The sequence below is a fragment of the Ostrinia furnacalis genome, unplaced genomic scaffold (genome assembly GCF_004193835.3).
Source record: "Ostrinia furnacalis isolate ACB-3 unplaced genomic scaffold, ASM419383v2 OfSCF0319, whole genome shotgun sequence".
Taxonomy (NCBI): Eukaryota; Metazoa; Arthropoda; class Insecta; order Lepidoptera; family Crambidae; genus Ostrinia; species Ostrinia furnacalis.
In genome coordinates, this window is record NW_021130558.1 from 363107 (window position 1) to 386309 (window position 23203).

General features: G+C 34.4%; 3 protein-coding genes across 3 annotated transcripts; 2 read left to right on the forward strand and 1 right to left on the reverse strand.

Annotated features, from left to right (window-relative positions):
* Positions 1–2282: 2282 nt before the first annotated feature.
* On the forward strand, positions 2283–12865 carry LOC114360131 (glucose dehydrogenase [FAD, quinone]). The gene is made up of 7 exons (XM_028314714.1): positions 2283–2462; positions 8209–9105; positions 9374–9590; positions 11187–11391; positions 11630–11841; positions 11988–12137; positions 12595–12865. The coding sequence occupies exons 2-7, from the start codon at positions 8228–8230 to the stop codon at positions 12802–12804; spliced, it is 1872 nt and encodes a 623-aa protein (XP_028170515.1). The 5' UTR covers positions 2283–2462; positions 8209–8227; the 3' UTR covers positions 12805–12865.
* Positions 12866–13919: 1054 nt separating this feature from the next.
* Positions 13920–15032, reverse strand: mRpL51 (mitochondrial ribosomal protein L51). The gene is made up of 4 exons (XM_028314726.1): positions 14836–15032; positions 14583–14702; positions 14282–14426; positions 13920–14104 (listed from the first exon to the last, which is right to left on the reverse strand). Exons 1-4 carry the CDS (start codon positions 14895–14897, stop codon positions 13961–13963), a joined length of 471 nt encoding a protein of 156 aa, XP_028170527.1. The 5' UTR covers positions 14898–15032; the 3' UTR covers positions 13920–13960.
* A 1682-nt stretch (positions 15033–16714) lies between these two features.
* On the forward strand, positions 16715–21646 carry LOC114359815 (zinc finger protein 234-like). The gene is made up of 2 exons (XM_028314330.1): positions 16715–16790; positions 17195–21646. The coding sequence occupies exon 2, from the start codon at positions 17219–17221 to the stop codon at positions 18371–18373; it is 1155 nt and encodes a 384-aa protein (XP_028170131.1). The 5' UTR covers positions 16715–16790; positions 17195–17218; the 3' UTR covers positions 18374–21646.
* The last annotated feature ends 1557 nt before the right edge of the window (positions 21647–23203 follow it).

Genomic DNA, 23203 nt, shown 5'->3' on the forward strand with positions numbered 1-23203 from the left:
TGAAAACCCAATAACATAATATGCCAAAATGTAAAGCAGGTTTAAGTATAATTTGGTGTTTTAGGTAGGTATAGAATAACCTTAACAAAATGATGATGTTATCTAATGAACTCCAAAATTCCCACATTGTAACAGTATTTCGCAATACTGTAACCTTACAGGTAGGCCCGAATGAATTTGCGCACACCTTCACAATGGTAGCAACGTCGTCGTTGCGTTTTCGTTTGTGTACAAAATCTTTTTTTTTCTCCTTAATTAATACAAAGGGACAGTAAACAGCGGTCACACAGATAAAATAGTAAACAAAAACAAATCTTTGCGATATTAAGCAACAAAAGAAGGCAAAATTCTTATCTTTATTATTAACACTATACATAATACCAGTTTACCTCCATACATTCACTTTTGAAAAAAGGGAGGTCATACCTCAACCATATTTTGGTTAAAAATTCATAGCAATACCTAAAATGAAACTAAGGTATTCGATAAGTAAGGCCTAGGCAATTCCTTTAGGAATAATGTCCTCCTGGCTTGCCTGGGACACTTTGACCTATTTATTAATTTATCGAGACATGATGTTTAGTTATGTAGTAGAATAAGAAACATATTAGGTTTTCTCATATTTAGAAGTTACGAACGGTAACTAGGTAGGTAATTTAACCCTTTAAAGCAGTACAGTTAGTTAAGGCTCAAAAGATACTATTATTTAATTAGGTTAAGATTAAATTAAAATGAAACAATCGGAAATTAATATGGAATTAAGAAATCAATACCTGGCTCTTTCCACATATATGTAACATAATCTTTAAATAGCATTAAGTATAGGTACGCAAAAACCCGAATAGGTATCCATTGAATTAGCAGTTCCATCTCAACTTTTGAACCATCGCGAATAGCAGAGGCGGTCAAGGCCAATCTACGTACCCAATCAAAATCACTAGGTCCAAAAGTCAACTTATAAAGCACAGTTACCTGCACAGCTGACATTGGGGGCCGTTGCCTCATGCCCGAAGGAAAGATAGACCTAGTGGGTAATACAACTCAGCCGATGTTGCGCAAGGCTCACGCAAGTATCGATCTATTTTTTGTCAATAATTTCCGATTGTTGCCCACGGCGGTGCAACTATGTCAGTCATTGCAAAAACTGTTGATGTTTTGGTACAAATACTGGTTACTATAGACCTGTGGAAGCTGGAAATTTAAGAAGATCTAGTAGGCATAACTTGGCAAGCAATGCAATAAAAAAAATTGCTAATAAGTTTTTCGACATTTAGCTTTTTCGACAAGTGTCTTTACATTGAGAGAGTCTATCCACGGTCTATCTTTTGATTTCAATTCGATGAAATCACATGTACATTCTATTGTGTCCTAACATTACACTATTAAGTAATAATATACATTGTCTAGCTAGACACTAGCTAGAGGCATTGATTATTCCCACTGCTATAATGTCAAAGATCAATCTCGCGAAAAGCTCGCTAGCACTCCTATTACAGAGGATTTGATAATATTGTAGTATTTAAGTAGTTATTAAAATTATGAAGGCATTACCTACTTACCTGCTTTTGTATTATAGCAAGTATCAGACTTGCCGGGTTTCAGCTGAAAAGAAAATGATAGAGTAGTCCTGAAAGAAATGGATTTTCTCTTCTAGAATTTTTCATAGTATCTTTGTATCGTCTTGTAACTTTCCAAATACTTTACTGACAATAATTTATTTAATAAATATTTACAATTTCTCTTTGCCTTCTGTGCCGGCCGCTAGGCTTGATGGTTCATGAACCCAGCACAACTCCAGCGCAGCCGGTTTGAATCCCGCTGCAGATTAATGTTATTTCGAATATGCCTGACCATTATACAGTGTGTCCGGGCATGTAGTGATCAAACTATAAGGGCGAAATCTAGCAAAATTTCGCCCTTAAAGTTTGATCACTACATGCCCGAACACACTGTATATTTTTTTTTAAAAAAAAAGTATTATTACATTAATACAAATTATTTTGATTAATTAAAATTATTGTAATAATCGATGTAATCAAGAAATATTCCATCTACAAAACTTTGCCTAAGTTCTACTACCACATAATTTGTAAAATAAATAACAATTTAACATGTCACGCGTAATAGTCCGTGAGCCCTTGACCGGTCCTAATAGCACCGGGCGAAATAGATCAATTTGTATTTTAATGTTGGAATAACAATGATCAGAATCGCAAGGCCGGTTAGATTCTGCTAACCTTAAATTGCGTAGAGTCGCCCGCGCACGCGACCAATCCGAAGTACACCCCGGTGCGTGTAGCCGAGCGACCAGTCAGCGAGGACCCGCTGACCCAAACCCATCGACCATCATCCTGTGACAGTGATCTTGTGAATGATAGTGCAGTTACAGTGAGAAATGACAGTGACATAACATAGAGTTTTATAAAGGGTGTGGATTTACATATTTAAAGGACCAACTCAAGGTAAAAGAAAATTGTCCAAGTGCTTAAATTTAAACTTTTAAGTTTTCAGTTGCCTTTTTTCGTAATTAGCATCTCTCCCTAAAAATAATTTAGTTTAAGGTCAAGTTGGATACAAAACACTAATTAAATACAAACTAATAATCTACAATTAAAATAATTAATCTAATTACCAATCAGCGCTTCCTGAAATTACTTTTATAGGTCTTTTCTAGAGTGAACAGGCGTTGACTAAACAGGCTTTAAATCTACAGTGAAATAAAAAACATATAAATATTTTTTTACCAGAGTAATTTCATCTTAAATATTATTGTATCTACATGCTCATTTAAAAGTTATCATCTTCTAAAAAACGTAATTTGTAGTCTGTTTAAAAATTGGCATTAAAGTCAAGGATGGTATTTTAATGGCAATAGACATGGTCAAAATTCATAGTCACCTGTTATGTAAATTGAGGTAGCCGGCACAAAAATATCTAACAGGTGTAAATGTTTTGGTGTAAGTAGGTAAATTTTTTGCAGAATTAGGTATTTAAAATTCTCTAAAAAGTCACGATGCCAGCCTCTTAGTTACTCAAAAAAGATATTGTCTGTCCCATAGAACTTTCCGCTATGGGAACTGTTTCTCAATTTTTTCGGTGCAGTCCTGTTGTCCCCCCTGCTTGGCCCCCCTGGGGGAGCCAACAGGATTTCGAAATCCTGTTGTCCCCCCTGGACAACCCCCCCTACAACAGGACTGCACCATTTTTTCACCCCCCGTCTCTACCGAAGCCTGCAAGTGCATTTATTTTATTAAGGGGTGCGCAGATATCGCCTCAGTGAGCTACTTAACTATTTTTGGCTGCATATTTGCCATATTTTATTATGCACCTCACTCCTATTGTGTGTCAGTACTAAGCTTAATAGAGTCATTATAAATACAGAACAAAACGAGAGACTAAGGTCTCAGTGGTCATCGACAATTAAAAAAAAAATCTTAGCAAACCCTTCAGAAGACACTTATGAAGTGATACCACTCAAAATAAATACAATACGAGTGGGTATTTCAATCGCATCGACAATGTAAGTAACGTAAATGATATTACACTAGTATTATATTATCTGTGATATTACGAAAGATTAAAGGCTAATAACATCTTTGATTTAATAGCTTCTGACCATGAGGTCGTCGACTTTAAGCCGACTCATTAATACTAGCACTAAAATACGACTAAGTAGGTAGCACTCGGTCAGTAGACCTACATTTAAAAGTACTTAGGCTGAGTTGCACCACCAAACTTTGACCATAAATATAACGATAACCGGTGATTTTTGTATGGAGTTTGACAGATTTTTGACTACAGCCAAAGTGAGATGGTGCAACCCAGCCTTAATTGCATACTTTACTCACAGACTAAGGGCAGCAGATGCATGGACCATAGATAAAAAAATAGATTGCTAAGCATGAAACAGTTTATTAACTAGAGAAAGAACCACCAATAATAAATACGATATTCGATAAAATTTAATAATTTCTAAGAGGAATGATCAAGCGTGCCTCCTTTCGATATCGATTCACTTAATTAGAATTAGTAATTACCAGCACAGAGTAAGTACCTACTATATCATAGTACTGTACCAGCCTGAGAGAATCGAGAGATGAAGTACCTACTGAGCATCGTAAATTAGTATAATGTTGTAATCGTAATGTTTTAATTTAAGGAAACGGCTTCTCCGAAACCGGTAAAGTAACTAGAGTCAAACTTGCATAATACACAAACATCTACTTACATACACACATCTAACACCTATGTAGCCGTTCAATAAATTGTAACTAGGTACTCGAAGGTATTAATCCTATAATTCAAAATTGAAGATGATTAAATGAAGACATTTTTAACCTTTATCATCTGTTAACTTACCTATACCTAAGCCTGAAAATTTTCAGTTACATAATTTTCACTCTCAAATAGAAAATATTTTATGTATATTCAAATGTTACATCCTATCTAAGTAGTCTAACGCCCGTATTCACAAACTATGCTTGCTTAAGTGAAAGAGCAAATCGAACGCACAGCGTTGAAAAGAGCTCTGTGATTGGTTCGTGTATCACATAGTAATGTTTGTGAATACGGGCGTAACTACTTAGGTATCTAATTAAACTCATCATAAAGTAGGTTTTTAATTGGCTAATTTCTTAATTAATTTTATCGATTATTTAGAATTTCATAACATTTAAAAAACAAATAAATTTTAATACAATCTTACTTAATAAATTTTAGATTTAATTAGGTAACTATTACGTTTCCGAGTTGTACTCGTAATGAACCGAAGTCCTTAGGAGTGAGTACCTAACCTAGTAGGTACTCGTACAAATCTTTCAGTGACATGTAGAGCGTATAGATCAGTGGTTCTTAACCGGTGGTCCGCGGACCACTGGTGGTCCCTAGAGGCATTCCAAGTGGTCCACGAAGACATCGTAATAAACAAGTGACGTGACGTGATGGATGAGTCGAGTCAACACAACGCAAACGGCGCACAGTGGGCGAGAAATCGACCTCCCCTTTCATAGGATTTTGGAAAAAAAAGTGGTCCCTGACAAGACAGAAATTTGGTAAAATGGTCCCTCGTGACTTAAAGGTTAAGAACCACTGGTATAGATAGTGAGTAAGCGAACGAGAGACGTTTTTCCGATTGAACAATTAGAACCTAACTACATTATCAATAAAATTTCGAGTTTTGTCAACTTCTTCTATTGTTTGACTCCGTCATACCTTTATTATAATTAAGGTATTTAGAATAATTATGCAAAGTCCATCGGCATTTTAAAATTTAAAGAAAAATAGCTATGATATTAATTATCCTACTAATATTATAAATGCGAAAGCGGTGAAGCCGCGGGCAAAAGCTAGTTTATTATAAAACTTTGCATAGTTTGTGAGCCTGTTCCACCGATGCATCCCTATTTGGTAAAAATAACTGCTCTATTCGCAGGAGTCCTTTGCCAGTCTGTTGATTATTTCATTACTTTTAATAACTTTGGAATCCAATTTGAAAAGTGTAATAAACTAATAAGTAACGGTTGACTGGAATTTAGATATTTAGGTAATTAATAATGTTGTGTACAACTTTAGCGTGCATATAGCAAATAGGTGTGACCCGATGTTTTTAAATCGTTGCATGCCGTAATTTTAGAAAATAAGTAGGTAAACCATTTTGGAAACAACTTTCATTAAAACAATATTCTGCAATGCAAGGTATAAAATACGGCCTTATAATGAAAGCCGAATGTTTTAAAATTGCCTATTAATATAAACCCACGTAATAAGTCTATGAAGGGCAAATACGTCGTTAACAACCGTAATGAACATCACATAAGTAATCAACAGAATGGTGTGTATGATTTCAAGGATAATATTTATTGATTTTGAGGACATCTCCATAATAAGCAAAGTACTCAATTTTGATGTCAAGTCGTTGTATCTTCATCTCATTATTGCTGCATCTCCCACTAAAGGACCTGTGTTCAATATTCAAGCATTCAGAGACCAACAAACCGAAATAACCAAATTATAAAGTATTAAAATTACGATATTTTCTATACAGTGTGAGTCACGTTAAAGTGTACATATGAAAATAGATGAAGCTAGATCTATTTTTATCGACAAAAAAGAGGTCAAAAATTTTTTGAGATTTTTTTTTAATTTTTTATAGAATTTTTTTTCTTCCAATTACTTATTGTAAAGAAAACGTAATAACTTTTAAACTAAGCGGTATCTCCTGATAAAATAAAAACAGTAATAATGCTAAATAACAGGCGATACTAAAAAAATACATAAAATACACAAAAAAGGCCAACAAATAATAAAAAATGATACTTTTTGAAAAAAATCTGCTTTAAAATTCGTGTTTTTTTGGTTATTTAATAAATTTCTCCAAAAAATGCCCCTATAACCGGTGGTTTTTATTACATTCGCTTGCCGGACGATTGCCTTGGCCAATAAGCTACGGAGCAATTATTGTCACCTGAGACGATTTTTTCAAAAAAAAATTGACCTCTTTTTTGTCGATAAAAATAGGTCTAGTTTCATCTATTTTCATATGTACACTTTAACGTGACTCACACTGTATATTACCTACTTAATTACTAGGTAGATACTCGTATAAACAGGAGTTGATTAGTATTGCTCTACTATTCTATCATTTTATTATGTAGAGCAATTATCATTAACACGCCCACCAGAATTAGATGTTGGTGTCAGTTTTCTCGTAAGATTCTCACACGATGTCAAACCACGCTCGGCAAGAGCGAGCCCAAAGAACCGTCTTAAACTCGCTTACAGTATAAGTAGTAACTATAATGTTTATGTTTTTATCAAAAGAAATTGCCATACCTTAATGGCAATGACATACTCATACCTAATACTTGACCGGATACGTGTCGTTTTCGATAAAGTTGGCGGCTGGCGCGCTAATTGTCGGACAATGCCATATCACACTTTTATAAAGGCTGTGGTATGCATAATCAAGTAGGCAGTGCCTATTCTCTATTGAATTAAAAAGGAAATATTATAATGACACGAATATAAATTTCAATTTGATTCATTAATATAACTTAACCCCGTCGCCGGGGCAAATGTTAGTGTAATGAGCACAATAAGCATACTTGTGCAGTTAACGTTAAAAATATCAAGCCCAATCATCACCCCCGGATTCTGATTAGCGATTTCTAGCTTGAGCGCGTGCTCCCTTTTCTACTTACGAGTAGGTATGTATAAACTTTTGTTCGGCAGAGTGATTTGAATGGGTCAACTACTGTCGTCGTGCAACTCACTAAACATTACCGCTGTGGGATTTAAACTTTTTTTTCGACTGCAAAATGGATTAAATTTCATACCCAATGGGTCCAACAACTTATAGCTGGTGATGATGGTCAACTTAAATCACTATCATATAAATTCAGAGTAAGACCAGCAGGTTACACAATGGCTCTACCAAGTGATGTGTACTTTAACTTTGATTGACGTTTAGGTTACTTACCTATGCAAACACAACTTATGTGCACATTTGTATTCATTCATGTCCTGGCAACTCAATGGGCATAAATAGGCGATCTTAAGATTGTGACAAGGAGTGACCTTCGAATACCTTAGAGCACGTCAACACAGATATCGAAGTGCCTACCACACGTGCCTTTAATACAAATTTCAAGAGCTCTATAGATATCCATGAATAGCCCATGCATGGTCGTGACTAGTGTGGATGATCATTTCAACCACATCTTAGATGATGACACAAGTAGCTGAATTGATAAGTACCTACCTACCTAAGTAAACTGAAAATAGCACTAAGTAGGTATGTCTGTTTGCTAGAGTTTCGCTTAAAGTGCATAGGTTGTGTTCATTATGAAGACAAAAGTTGTAATCTCATCACTAATAAGCATGAAACACATTTTAAAACTTGAAAAGCCAGGAGGGAAACCCCCAACCACTCGCTTGCCGGACGACTGCCTAAGCCACTAAGCTACAGAGCAATTGTCACCTGAGACGATTTTTTCAAGTTTCAAGACAAGTTAAATGCTTTTAAGTAGATACCTACTTAGTCGCACTATACAAAACCCAATAAAGTTCCCATGATCTAAAGTCACTAGACTGCCCATAACTACTGCACTGTCCTATAATTAAAAATCACAATTATTACCTAATATGAATAATCATTTTTCAGCATAGATAAACTTCTCAACATTACAAAGTTTTTGTTATTTGTTTCAGGAATGACTATACTTAAATCATGCGATGGATATTAATTTGGATACAAATTACAGCGACCATCGCCTTTGACCCCTCGAAATTTTTCGATTTTTGGACGGATGTTTTTCGCCCTCTGCCTCGCAGTCCTAGAGAAGGATTCGTGCCAGACTATACGCCAAATAATCTAGAACAATTTGACTTTATCGTTGTTGGAGCTGGATCAGCCGGGAGTGTCTTAGCAAATAGGCTGACAGAAATATCAGAATGGAAAGTTCTACTAATAGAAGGTGGAGGAAACGAAAACTTCTTCTCTGATATACCAATATTCGCTCCCTTCCTCTCTTTGACGCCAATGAATTGGGGTTACAACTCAGAACCTGAACCAAGAGCGTGCAAGGACCTTAGAGGAAAAGTCTGCTTCTTGCCTCGGGGCAAAGTATTAGGAGGGAGTAGTGTTTTAAATTTCTTAATATATCAAAGAGGACACCCAGATGATTATGATGACTGGGCTAGAATGGGTAATCAAGGCTGGAGTTACTCAGAAATATTGCCATATTTCAAAAAGTCAGAGAATATTAGAATAAGTAACCTAATGAATTCTTCGTATCATGGTAGAGGCGGATACTTAGATATAGATTATTCACCTCATAAGTCTCCTCTTGAAGTTTTATTTAAGAAAGCAGGAGAAGAATTGGGCCACAAGTGGCAAGACCCGAATGGAGAAGAAGTCATTGGATTTTCAAAGCCTCAAGCTACTATGAGAAAGGGCAGAAGATGCAGTACTTCTAAAGCTTTTTTGGAACCTATTCGGTATAGAAAAAACTTGATGGTGACAAAACATTCAATAGTTCAGAAAATAATGATTGATCCATCAACTAACACAGCCTATGGCGTGGAATTTACTAAAGGAAGGTTAAGGTAATTTACATAATATTTTAAGTACCTTTAATTAATAGATTTTCCAGTGGCGAATATTCATGAGAAAACATAGCGATTAATAAAATGGTTCTTAAAATTTTATGGACTGTTAATAAGATAGTTATCATTTTATAGGTTGTTAATGGTGACTTAAATGTTTATTAGCGTCATTAGTACACGAATATTACGTGACCTATAATTAATGAAATAATTAGACGACCATTTTCGCTTCGTACTGTAGGTATTACCCCTCTACTTTCATTTACAGACGGCAAGTATTGGCACGGCGAGAGGTAGTTTTGGCAGCAGGTACCATTGGATCAGCTCAACTCTTGATGGTATCTGGAGTTGGTCCTGAAGAACACTTACAAGAAGTTGGAATTACGCCCATCATGAATCTTCCTGTAGGGTACAACCTGCAAGACCACGTGACCTTTTCTGGAAACGCATTTTTAGTGAACGACTCTAGTATTTGTGTTAATGATGTAAGCATACTTATGTACGTATTGTACCTACAATTTCTTTTTATTTAAGCTGATATGATATAGATAAAGTATGTAGATACTCAGGAAAGTTAAAATGTATGTTACCTTACACCCCTGCCTATGATTAATTAAATTACTAAACTCTGATTTTTAATTCGACGGAATTTTGACATTTCAGAAGTGTTGTCAACATTGAAACGTTCCCATTATGAATGGAGAGCATTTTCACAAATTAAAAAATAACCCTTTCTTGAATTTAAGGTTTCACTTGAAAAACTAAGGCTTAAAAATGTACTGATCATTCCAAAATGGTTATTTGAATTTTTATTATCATATTTTTGAAGTTACAAAAAAAATTGGGAATTTATTTTTCTATTACTGGACTCCCTGGCCAATAATCCATGGGTTACAAACCTTTTTTATGAAAATCCTTTTGTGAATAAAATCTTAGGTTCATCAAATAACCAATTTAACAAGATGCCAATTTTATAATCCAAGTTGATTATGACGACGATAATGATGATTGATGATCAATACATATTTTCGTAAATGATAATATGTTGTTTTACTGTGTTAAAAACACGTTTTTTTCTATTTAAACTCTAAAATGTACATAATAATTAGTGTACATTGAATTGACACAACAAACAATAGTTCATTCTTGTAAGTTGTACTTGATGAAATTTCATTTCATATTATTTATTAATAATTCAAAGCAAAAAAGGCTTATTACATCTGAATTGTCAAAAAATGACAGCTGTCAGAATTCCGTCGAATTAAAAATCGGACTATAGACTCTACCTAAGCGCATAACTATAAGGATAACATACCTACCTAATTTAGGAGTGTTTGACAAAACCTTTCTTTACTCCTGTAAATCTTTAGTCAATTCTTTAGAATTTATTTACCCACGACCGAACCTACTAATTCAGTTTTTTCAACCGACTTCAAAAAAGGAGGAGGTTCTCAATTCGCCCGTATGTTTTTTTTTCTATGTTTGTTACGCGATAACTCCGCCAATTATGAACCGATTTGAACAAATCTTTTTTAGGCGTATAGGTGATACCTCAAGGGTGGTCCCATTTAAATTTAATAATAGAAAAAACAACCCCCAAGGGTGGAAAATTGGGGATGAACTTTTTTATACGCAATATCTCCGCTGATTATAAATCAATTTGAACGATTATTTTTTTGTTGAATAGGTATTATCAAAAGGGTGGTTTCATGCGAATTTGAAGAAAATAATTCACCCCCAACAGTGGAAAATTGGGGATGAACTTTTTTATACGAAATATCTCCGCCGATTATGAACCAATTTGAACGATTATTTTTTTGTTGAATAGGTATTATCAAAAGGGTGGTTTCATGCGAATTTGAAGAAAATATTTCACCCCCAAGGGTAGAAATTTTTGATTTTTAGTTTTTTTTTGTGTTCACGCATTTGAAGTGGGTTTTTTTTTTAAAGTTAATTGTACAAAAACTCTAAATCATTATTATCAATACTAAAACTACGTTTACATCATGCAATTATTTATTTAAACAATTGTGCAGTGTCAACAATCGTGAAAAAAATGTGTAATGTCTTTTATTCCCCAGAAAACCGCTGCTTCGCCAGTATCGGCAGTTCAGTACCTAGCGGGGGGTGGTCCTCTAACCCTACCTGGTGGGGCAGCTGGCCTGGCGTTCCTGCGCACCCGCTACGCCTCCCAGGACCATTCCCCCACCAGGCCTGACATAGAACTGGTCATGGGAGGAGGCTCGCTCGCCGGAGATTTGTTGGGCATCTTGCGAGGCTTGCTTGGTATCTACAGACATTTATTCTTTTTCATTGTTTTGTACCTACACTAGAAATAAAGAACTTTTTACTTTCTGTAGCTAAAGTGTTAAGCTTACGAAACGTTACCTGAAACTTGATTTTCAATACTCTGACCTAAAATGCTTTAGTTTGAACATTTTCTCGTGAACTAAGCATAGGTACCCACTTATGTTCGAAATCCTGTAGCTTTCGAACATAATTTTGTAAGAAAATCTTTTTTCAGGTGTCACCGACAAGTGGTATTGGCAAGTATATGGCTCCCTACCACCCCAAGTCAGAGAGGCTTCGTTTGCCATAAACCCCGTGCTCATCAGGCCGCGCAGCGTGGGCAGACTAAAGCTGCGAACGGGGAACTTCTCTGATCATCCACTCATCAAATTGAACTACTTCAATGATATTAATGACTTATACGCTTTAGTTGAAGGAGTTCGCATGGTAGGTTTTGAGAATAAATAACCCTTTATTGTATGGGTTTGGTCGTAGCACTCTGCATAAAATCGTGTTACGTAAAAAATTACGACCTTGTTTTAACCGATTTATAAGAAACAAGTTTTATGGAGCGACCCCATTTATATTTTCAGATACAAAAAGTTATAAACACCAGATCATTCCAGCGATACGGAACGAAACTGCATAACGTTCCTTTCCCAGGATGCCAGAATGTTCCCTTTGATTCGGATGAATACTGGCAATGTGCTATAATGCAAACATCTATAACGATCGACCATCAGGTAATTTTTTAACATGGTTGTATTTTTGTCAATAAGCACCCTGCCTATTTCATTTCATTATCCATTATTAGTACCGTCCCGTCAAAAATCCGAAAGATTTACCTCTCTAGTTAGCAATTTTTAATATAAATATAATTATCAGAAAGTCTCCGAAACTGAAGAGACTACGTGTCCAATTTGCAGGTAACTTTTACCCATTCCTTCTTCTGCGCTTCCTCTTCGGGCATTACTTTGACATAGCTAGTATTGTTACCTATTTGTTACTGTTTATTACTGTTAATTAAGACAATATAATACTGTTTACGCAATATTTTAACCATGCTGTGTGTACACGTTATTTGAGTGATGATCTAGATCTAAGCATAAGTTACTTTCTTTATATATTAGGTACTTATTTGTGATTGTTACTTGTTGTGTATGCCTAATAATAAATAAATAAATAAATTCCACTTTACAGGTGGGTACGTGTAAAATGGCTCCAGTGGGGGATCCCACCGGCGTGGTTTCTCCTCGATTGGCGGTAAACGGCATACGAGGGCTGCGGGTAGCCGACGCGTCTGTAATGCCGCGCATACCCGCTGCGCACACGCACGCGCCCGTCGTAATGATCGCCGAGAAAGCGGCCGATATGATCAAAGAAGACTGGGGATACCCTATCACGTTATAATACTCTAAATGCTAATTAATTTAAAGGTGGATTTTTGGAAGTACATTAGCTGTTGTAGTCTCTCAATAGAAAATTAAAAATATTTTGAAATTCTTGTTCCAAGTTTTATGTGAAATGTAAGAAACTAGCAATCCTTTCTGATAATACTAGTAGTGTAACTATAATGGTTAAGGTACTTCTAAAAGGTCTACCTACCCTGTATATGTCGCAGTCGGATTGTATAATCCGCCGTTTTACATTACCACTAGGCATTTTACATTACGGCTCTGTTTTGTAATACGGCGGTTCAACGTTTAGGCGGATTGTCATTGCGATACGTTCTTCAATACGGCGGCCCACGTTTAGCCGCATCGTACTACTATAGATTGTAGGGTGACCATACTTACAAAATAAAACAATGTTTAATGAAAATAAATTTTAATAAAACAGATTTTAAGAATTATTACCTTCGTCACTGTATACTAAATAATATATTTGGCTTCAGTATTTTTTTTTACTTATTTATAAATCACAAGGGACAGCCATCTAAAAAAAAGTAACTCAAACCAATTAGACTTTTCTAAACAAGAATTAATTAGATACTTGGCTTTAGTCTTTTTTAGACATCAAAAATGATCAAAGGGAACAGGTAACTCAAAACAATAAAGTTTCAGTAATTTTTTCTGGGTTATTTTTCTTGAATAATATATATAATCATAATTTCATATTTTTGCACTAATAATGTTGTGTAGGATTCCGCCGAACACCAGAATCCATAGCCACTTTATCCGGCAGCGCCACGGTATTGAAAATAGGAACTAAAAACTGTCAAAGCAGCGGGTAATGACACGCTGTTTTACATTACGGCTAGCCGTATTGAAGAACGTTTGGCGCCGAATACATTCCGGCGGATTTTCATTCAGCCGTATTCAATCCGGCTAAACGTTAATCCGCCGTATTACAAAACAGAGCTGTAATGCAAAATGCCTAGCTGTAATGTAAAACGGCGGATTATACAATCTGACTGCGACATATATACCAAGATACCAAATTACTTAGATACCTGCATCATGTTTGTTGTTAAATAAAAATCTTAGAATAACCTACATGTAAACATTTTATTTTTTATAATAATATTGTAACATTATTTTATCTACATCTATAATTATCATATTTTTTACTGATCAGAACGTCCAGTTTTAGTTTTCCTATTTAGAAATCTATAGAGATATCCTATTCTCTTCTCCATATCCTTCCACTTGGTGGGTCTTGTTTGGGGAGATCCAGTTTTGGCCCACATCTTCCTTTTTCTGAGCAAAATCTAGAAAGATAATTACATTGCATTAGCAAGGGTTATTTTAAAAAAGTAGTCATAGGGAATACTTATCCTTGTATAAAATTTTATAACTTGCTTTTGATAATGATAATTTTCACGTGTAAACCACTATCTATTTCTGACAAATCTAGATAACTAGCAGCAATTTGAATTTGTACTTACATGGTATTCACTTCCATGCACTCCTCTGATCCATGAAGGAACCGTGTATAGTGTTTTTACAGGATGCAAGTTACCTGGCCCTAGAATATCAATATAGTCATTCTGACCAAATAGTGCCCTCCTTTCTGTCCATGGATTTGCGGGTCTGTAAAACAATTAAAAAAATAGTGTAAGCAATAATTATTTTTGACATTGGCTAAATGGACGATTTGTAAAAAATAAAAGCACTGTGGCTGAATGTTTTTCCACAGGTATGAGTATTATGAAAGGTCTCTCTGATGCTAAATAGCTACAACAATACCTGTATTCTGGGATGGGCAGTTCTTTGCCTTTGGTTCGTGGTAATACCCCACCACACCAGAGTTTTTCTTCATAACCGTATCTCCGAACCAATCGAGTTTTATCAGCGTGATACCTTGTTCTGAAAAACATATAAAATTTGACTGAACAGTACTTTAGCATAAACACTCTTAAAAATAACAATTAGGTATAATAAGAATAATTCTTTCACGCTACTCTCTAACCATATAATAATTTTGCTGAAAAAAACTAACCTTACTGAAGTGAGACCGGGTCTCCAAAACGCCTTCAACAGTGTGGAGCCAAGCCACTCCATAATTTTAACAATCAATTTTCTTTGTTTTACCTAGATTACTAAACGTAGTAACGTAAATAAAAATTAATCAGTGAGATTAGATTTAGGGGAATTATGGGAAAAAACCATTATATCTACTTGTCACTGTCATTATTTTCATTCTTTTTTTTTTAATTCTTCGTTTGTCTCTGGTCGTTTACTTTTTAATCACCTTCGTCTCGCGTATCAGTGCGCGGAACTAAATAACTTCGCCAATGTTAGCGGGAGAGCGTCGAGCGAAAGGTGAGCGAGTGAAAGGGTGAGCGAAATAATCACAGATATGGATAGATGAAGCATGTGTCAAAAATTGTATGAAGCCGAGCGTGCCACTTTTTAAACGTCATTAGTGTCATTTTAGCGAATTTTAGTGATTGCCGCAACGTAAAAGTAATCGTATCATCGTACTGCATTCGCAAAGTCATCGAATGATATCGTATGACTTGATTCGAAAATTAATTAATTCCGATAAAACTGATATTTTATTAAATTTATAGCTTGTCTGACTGTGGTTTAAAATAATTTTGTAGTGGTAGACGTTATTCTACATTATTTATTTTTGTTGTGCCTAATGTTTAGGAAAGTAATGATCGTTATTCCATTATGTTAAATAGTACTACTAGTAATTCATTCATAAGATAAAGACTATTCACTCAAACTTTTTATTTTTAATAAATGTAAAAATGCGTAGTTTTGCCAATACGTTTTGTTAAGCTAAGTCAGGTACCTACTTTTGAAGATTTTTCTAAACGACAAAATTCAATGTGGTAAAAAACGTTGGAAGTAAAATGAAACACAAAAGATGTTTCTTCATAATTATATTATAAGTGCAATGAATAGTATTGTGCTTTAAGACAAGCCCTATAAAATAATCAAAACAAATCAAAAGGTTTGAATAAAATTGTTCTTCCGCCGTCATTTATAAAAAAGGTAATGGCAAAATTATAGAACTTCCTTAGGCAGATGCCTCTACTCTGTCTATTTCAAAAAGTCTGGCACTAGGGGTTTCCCGGGGGCCCGATACAAAACCAAAAACATCTTTATTTTTCTTTTTAAATAAATTAATTCTTACAAATCGTAAAATCTCATTATTTTTTTCACCCTACCAGCGATTCAATACAAAAACTTGTCTGGTGTATGAATACACGGATCTGTGTGTGTCATAATGTTATGAGTAAGTACGGTTCCTTGCGATCGGTATGAGTGTATGAGTGCACCACATACATTACTCTTAATAGTACATCGCAGGATATGTATTAAAAACAATCCTACTTTATACTTCTTCTACTGCTACTTTATTCTAATTAATTATTTGTTACTTGTGCTGTTAATTACAATTCTCAATCCGTAAATAATTTCTTCCTTCTACCGTGTTCCTACTACTGTCCTCGTAAAATCATCGTAACCGATTGTTGTAATCGGATCACATGAACATCACTCGACCATGTATGTCCATTTGGACATATCGGAATGGCACGCTTTGATGAGCAACTTGCTGCATCTACTCTAATCCATATCTGTGGAAATAATTCATTCTGCGCGTCAGTTTTGTCATGTATTAATTTTAAAATTGTTGATTGTGTTGTTGTTGATGGCCTCAACTCTTGTTGCGCGACCTAGGTATATTATTAACATTTTTGATATTTTGATTTCTGAAAAAGCCAAAACAAAGTAATGCAGGAGTGAAACGAAATCGAGAATCGAGAAGACACTCGCAAATCGATTCCTTTTTAGGTTTATTTGGCCTAAAATATAAAAGTTCAAAACACAGCATTATTATGTTCTTGAATTATGAAAAAAAATAAATCAAACAAAATGGCCGATCGTGTCTCTAAAAATATTTTGTAGAATTTTTTATGGGAAATTCGTAAATAAATAGTATGTATTTCACTAAATTTGTTCAAATATTTCTACTAATATTATAAGTGTGTGTGTTCTTCAAAAAGTTCATATCAATTTGGTCTCAAAAGTCCACAAAACATAGTATAAAAAAGATTTGTTTGTTTATACCCAGCTCGTTTTTACTCTTAATTTTTTACTTTGAAACGATTCAAGAATGATTAGCTCACTGTTTGTATATTTCCAGATAAATTCTGGTCAAATTTAATACAAAGACGATAATTTATTTCCATTTATCTCCTAAATTGGCGCACTGGGCGGGCGTTCTACGCTATTGCGTTGTTTGTTTACTTTTAGTTTAGTTTGTAAACCTGATCTAGACTTTTAATCAATGAAACATAATTGGCTTGCAGTCTGTATAAAATACAATATTTTACTTCCAGGTTTGCCTAAAATCATAGTAAAACATGTCCAAAAGAGAACAAGGCGAGCGAAATGACAGAAAATTGGAGTCGAGTGATTATGAAAACATCTTATCACAACATAGTATATTCGAAACTGCGAGATCAAAACATCAAGAGTTGCCGAGTTTTCCTGGTTTTTCAAATGCTGAGACACAAACAAAATCTACTGATCTCAAAGGTCAGTCAATGCAATCAGGTCTAGGAACTTGGCATTACAATCCCTGGTGGATGCTTGCCAGTACCTCTAGAACTTTACCCTCACAAGACGATTATTCAGAAAATAGTGAGCAGGCAAAGGTTAAACAGGAACCCTCAGGTGCAGGCACTCCTGACCGTGACCCGTTGCAGATTGATGTTGAGCCTTATAGATCAGGTACTACCCCACCACCAGGTATGGACTCATTTTGTGATGATTGCTCAGATCCATTTTGTGATTCAAGCACCTCATTATGCCGAAAGCTGTTCCACTGTCCACACTGCAGGAAAAGTTATCCTACTATATTGGAGTTCAACACCCACCTTACAGGAGTACATCCAGCACAGAAACCTTTCCGATGCCAAATTTGCTTAGAACCATTTCACAAAAAATCTCATCTTCGCAGACATCTTGACTCCAGCCACTCCAGAAAAGATGTCAATAAATGCTCAGTTTGCTCCAAATACATCAAAGACAAAAGTAACTTGCGTAAGCATATGCAAGTTCACACTGGAAGAGTACCTCAAAAACAATTCAAGTGTGATATGTGCAATAATAAACGCTATATGTCCCTGGATAGACTTAACAACCACAAGGTGGTATGCACTGGAGAAAAAATCTTAAAATATTGTGACATGTGCACTAAGGTCTTTGACAACTCAAGATCTTTAAACAGCCACAAAAAAGTTCATGCTCGAGAATTAAAATGCGACATATGCGGCGAGCAGTTACGTTCTTTAGAACAGTTTGCAAACCATAAAATTATATGTCAAGGGACATCATCGGAAGCAAGTGGCAGTCAAAGTGGTTCTGCAAGTGCTGGTGGCTCTACTTTAAACCGATGCTGCACTCAGCCAGGACTGTGCGAACATGACAAACCTGCTTACCTAAACATACCTGGGTATGCTGCAGGAAGAGTACTGGATGCTACTCTGTCCTCCTTAAAATCTGAAATAAATTGATGATATGATGTGCTGCATATAATTTACAGAGTTAATCATTTTAAATAAACAGATTTCTTTTTACAATATTACCAAATAGTTGAAATAATGACCGTTAACAATTTCACAATTGAGAACTTCACAAGACTGATGCAAATATCCCGCCTCACGACTTGCTTTATTATTACCATTAAAAATTAGTGTTTAGTTAGTAGGATTACAAAATAGACTAAGCTGCATTACTGTTTGAACATATTCAAAAGCCTAATTGAAGGAGAGTGAAAATTATTTCAAAATAAAATATTCCAATTCCCACCGAAGTTATTACATTTTAGAAATAAATTGTCTCTCATATGGATGTGTCAGACACTTGATTGTGTTTCAATTTGGATATGTTCAAATAGTTTTATTATCTATAATTTTGTATCTTAAAAGTTAATTATGAAGCATATTTGTTCAGCAAGAACAGAGCTTTACTAATAATACTAATTATTAGATTTTAATCTATATTGTGCAACATTTATGTTCATTAATAAATTGACCATTGTGAGGTACAGATTTATGTTCATTGGACTGTCACTTTACATTATGTATAACAATATCTTGACTGATTTAGAGTAATATATTAATTATGTGCAGTATTACAACATTTCATTTTTTATTTTTCTATATTGAAAGAAAATAAGAGCTATGTTATTTTTATAGTTTTAGATCATATTGTTATAAGTTACTTATTTACCTTCTTTGTTAATATTTAAGTAGTCAAGGAGACTATGTGGATGACATTGTACTTTCCAATGTTCTGAAGTACTCCAAAGACAGATAAAGCTATAATATTTTACTGCTTTTAACACATCATTTACTAGTGGTACTTTTATTTCATAACATGGACCTGTAGAAGTAAGAAAATTTTAAGAGTGCAATGAAAATATTGGCAAAGCCTTGCAAATGTTATATTAATGGGACAAATTGTTGTCTTCTCTGTGCCCAACATATTTATTCACGAAGTGTTATACACTGAAAATTTTTTGCTGCAATTTATAAAACTTTTGTAATTAGAATGTTTTTATTACTATACATAATTATTATTATTCATTGTGTATGTAATGTGTATAATCCTAATTGTAAGGATTGAGGCTATAATCTATTATTCTATGTTATCAGGCCTATCCTGCCTGATATTATAGCAGTTATTATGTATAACTCATAACTTTGAGTATACACTTTTGATTCTTTTTTTTTTTAATTTTATTTATTTAATCAATGTTATTTGAAAAAAGTACTTTTATCTAAGGCTTTATCATAATTACTATTAGTTGTTGCTATTTACAATTGTTTTCACACTTATAGCCTTGTTTATTTTATAATATATAGATTTAATAAGAGTAGTTTTATATTTCTTATTATAATAGAGAGACAATCATTTGCAAAAAGAGTTTGGTTACAAGTATGCAATGAAGATGAGCACACCACAAAGTTCTATTGTCCAAAGTATGTTTGTTATAGGCACAGAGCATATTGGTGTAGGTAAAGTAGGTGTAGGTTCTTGCGGTAGTGTAGCGGTGTGGGTGGTTTTGTTTGTGTTACTTCAAACGCCATCCATTGAGATTTCAGATGCGCTTCATGCACGTATACCGTAGCTCTGTTCACCACAGTCATGTCACCCCTCTGCATCACTACTACTGCAAGAATCTACCAAGTTATGAGTTATGTCTCTAATAATTATCCTTTCAAATAGGCCGATTTCATTAATGATTGAAATTAAAACTTATATTTTTAATACTGTTATAGAGAAGAATATGGAAACCAAACTTTCATGCGGTAATGAGCGACAATAAAATTATTCAATTTTGTTAAGTAGGTATTAGAAGCTAGCCACTATACCTACTTATTATATCTTATTTTCAAGTATGTTGGCACGGACTACAACTTCAAATTGAATAAATTTAAAACTTGATTAATGTTAGGGATTTTTTCCGAAAGGACATTTTTGTAATGATCATTGAATAATGAATAGGTACTTCATCATAATTCGAATATATCATCTACAATAAATAAATTATCTACGTACATAAATTTTATTAAATTCGTAATAATCATTGACCATCAAGCTAAGCTTTTACATTTATTCAATTACATGTTGTATACAGGCTGATTCTTAAAGTGCAGAACGAAAGGATTTGATACCTATTTCTCAAATTACAACAACTAATCTAGACCACCCTCTGTAACCCAATCTAGACCTAGTGATAGGGGAAATCTAAAAAACATCTAGTAGTTTTAGAAAATGGTATATTTTTTGTGATTTAGATTTTGATCCTATAAGTTGTTTTTAAAGTAATAGAATCAACTCTTCTCATTTTGCACTCATTCTTTATGTTAATAAACGCTGGTGGAATTTAACATCCTTTGTAGACCATACAATTAAATTAAAAGTTCTGTAAGTATCTCGGTTCACTTGTATGTACGTACGTATTTACAAGATAGAAAAAGATCATTAAGGGGTAATCCTGTAAGTTTTTTGTACGTACTGTCGCCGATTACCTTTGATATTTTCAGTTACCATTATCACCGAAGCTTTTCCCTTTCGATAGCTAATAAAAATGATAGCATGTCATTCTCATCTTTTTTTACTGGTACCGGAATAGTTAGACATATTTACGCCGGCTTAGCGTAATCAATCCCAATTTAAATCAAGTTAACAGACAGATTTGGGTTGGGATTGATTTATATGGAAAGCGGGCGATAATGCTATTCTGCAACTATACTGTTCTTGAATTTTGCATGCATTTGCTGAAATCTTCCATTCATGCCGCAAACCACAATTTAAATATTGTTTGTTCTTGAGAATAGATTAGTACCTACTGGAATGGTACCGGAAATAAACCAATAGCTTAGCTCTTTTGTCTCTGTAGTTATAATTACATGGCATGGTGTGTATTTTGGATGCACCTAGAAATAAGAAAAAATGTGTTCATATGAATTTAGTTACATAGAGTATAGTTTATCTATTAGTGCTGTAGACTGTGAAACAGTGTAATTTTTCGTTAGTATTAAAATACTTTATTTACTCTAAAACTATCCTTTCGCAATATATCAATGTATAACCAAACTATTGGTACTTATAAGTTAATTAGGGTTTTATTCTTAAACTTTCATAATTATATCATTACGCAGGATTTAAGTTCTTGGAGAGCATTGTTCCGTAAAGTACCTGCCTGAAATAGGACCTTCAGTTGACGTTTGTACGTATAATAAAACCTGCAAAGAAATAAATAGTGTTTTTCTAAATTACACCTTCCTAATTATTTTAACCTGAGTTAACAGACATCGGAATTTGTATTTTAATACAAAATCGCCCATTTTACCCATTAAGTTGTCAGTGTTTGTGCTTTTAATAATACGTTAGTATAATAACACTGGTCAACAAAATTTTAACTTTATCGTGCCACACGGACTTTTGTGATATTTTTTACTTTAATTGGTGATTGTAAGAAAAAATAAACAGTTAAAAAAAATTAGCTAGATAAGGGTTTTATTATATTGAGTAATTTAAAATATTAAGAAAAAACACAGATTTCGTATGTCAAAAGCTTATTTTTTTTATAAATGACTTAATAATCTAAGATTTTCTTCAATATTTAGCTTCTGGTTGGTCCCTTTTAATTGTCCAGCAGTAATCTGCGAACACAATTGGGCTCCATATGCCCTGGTACCGATTTTCCATATTAGAAATGACCTGATGGAACCTCTCACCGTGCTCGTCGCTGACAGCCCCTAAATTGTCAGAAAAATATCCAGGTGCGAGTCTAAAAAATGGATCTGAAGTGACATGTTGCAACCCAACGCTTGATATGACAATAATAGCTCGCTAACCAACTCTCTGTAGCTGTTACTCTTGTGGTTACCCAAAAAATTTACAACAACATTTTTAAAAGCCTTCCCTATGCAGATTTTTCTAAATCGCTTAATTTTTCTTCAAATCTTGAATCATTTATTAACTCCCTAATTTGAGGGCCAACAAAATTACCCTCTTTTATCTTTGCATCAATTTTTAGGGACAACACATTGCCCTGAAGTGGACGGTTGTGAATTGTCGTTCTCAACAGAGACGTAGTTGCAACTGGTATTAGTTCTGGCAATTTTTTACAATGAGAGACTGGTCTTAAAGCCGAAGATAAGTTAGGGTAAATAACTGTGTTTTTTTTCTTGTAATTTATACCTTTTATGTCAGTGAGACAAAAATAGCAATCAGAAACGTGATCTCGCTGTTCAGTCCATATCATAAGTAAGCAAACGGCATAGATCGTGCACCTTTGTTCTAGACATGAGGGGATATTATGCAACAGACATGAGGGGCCCAGGATTTGTCTTGATAACGACAGAAAAACCAAAACATTGGTGATAACACTCCAACACAAGATTCGTAAAATTTCGTCTTTGTTTTTTGAATGCAAGTTCTCCGCAGACATAACAAAAAGAGTTAGGATCATTATTACACTTCCTCGACATGTTCACAGGGTTAATAAATCCAAAAAAGTGTTCAAATTCAACGACAATTTTTTTTTATAACGATTTACTTGTAAGCGTTTCTGTTAATTTACTGCCGTAGTGCTAGTTATGAGTATTACCGTATCACAACAAATATGAGGCTAATTGACATATGACAACTGTGTTTTAATAATGAGGGTAGATTGATAAAACAGAATTAGCTATCAAAGTTCGTGTGGCAAAACCAGTGTTGACCAGTGTAATTTGTACTAACGCGATTCGTCTTATACTTAGATTGAATAGAATGCCTCTACCACCTTAGATTAATAAAGATTTATTAATCGTCTACCACCAACCAAC

Coding starts and splice junctions, on each gene's coding strand:
- LOC114360131 (XM_028314714.1), top strand. CDS start 8,228: ATGCGATGGATATTAATTTGGATACAAATTACAGCGACCATCGCCTTT. Junction 9,591..11,186: donor CTAGTATTTGTGTTAATGAT/GTAAGCATACTT, acceptor TTTATTCCCCAG/AAAACCGCTGCTTCGCCAGT. Junction 11,842..11,987: donor TAGTTGAAGGAGTTCGCATG/GTAGGTTTTGAG, acceptor TTATATTTTCAG/ATACAAAAAGTTATAAACAC.
- mRpL51 (XM_028314726.1), bottom strand. CDS start 14,897: ATGGAGTGGCTTGGCTCCACACTGTTGAAGGCGTTTTGGAGACCCGGT. Junction 14,703..14,835: donor CCCGGTCTCACTTCAGTAAG/GTTAGTTTTTTT, acceptor TATGTTTTTCAG/AACAAGGTATCACGCTGATA. Junction 14,427..14,582: donor CTGCCCATCCCAGAATACAG/GTATTGTTGTAG, acceptor ATTGTTTTACAG/ACCCGCAAATCCATGGACAG.
- LOC114359815 (XM_028314330.1), top strand. CDS start 17,219: ATGTCCAAAAGAGAACAAGGCGAGCGAAATGACAGAAAATTGGAGTCG.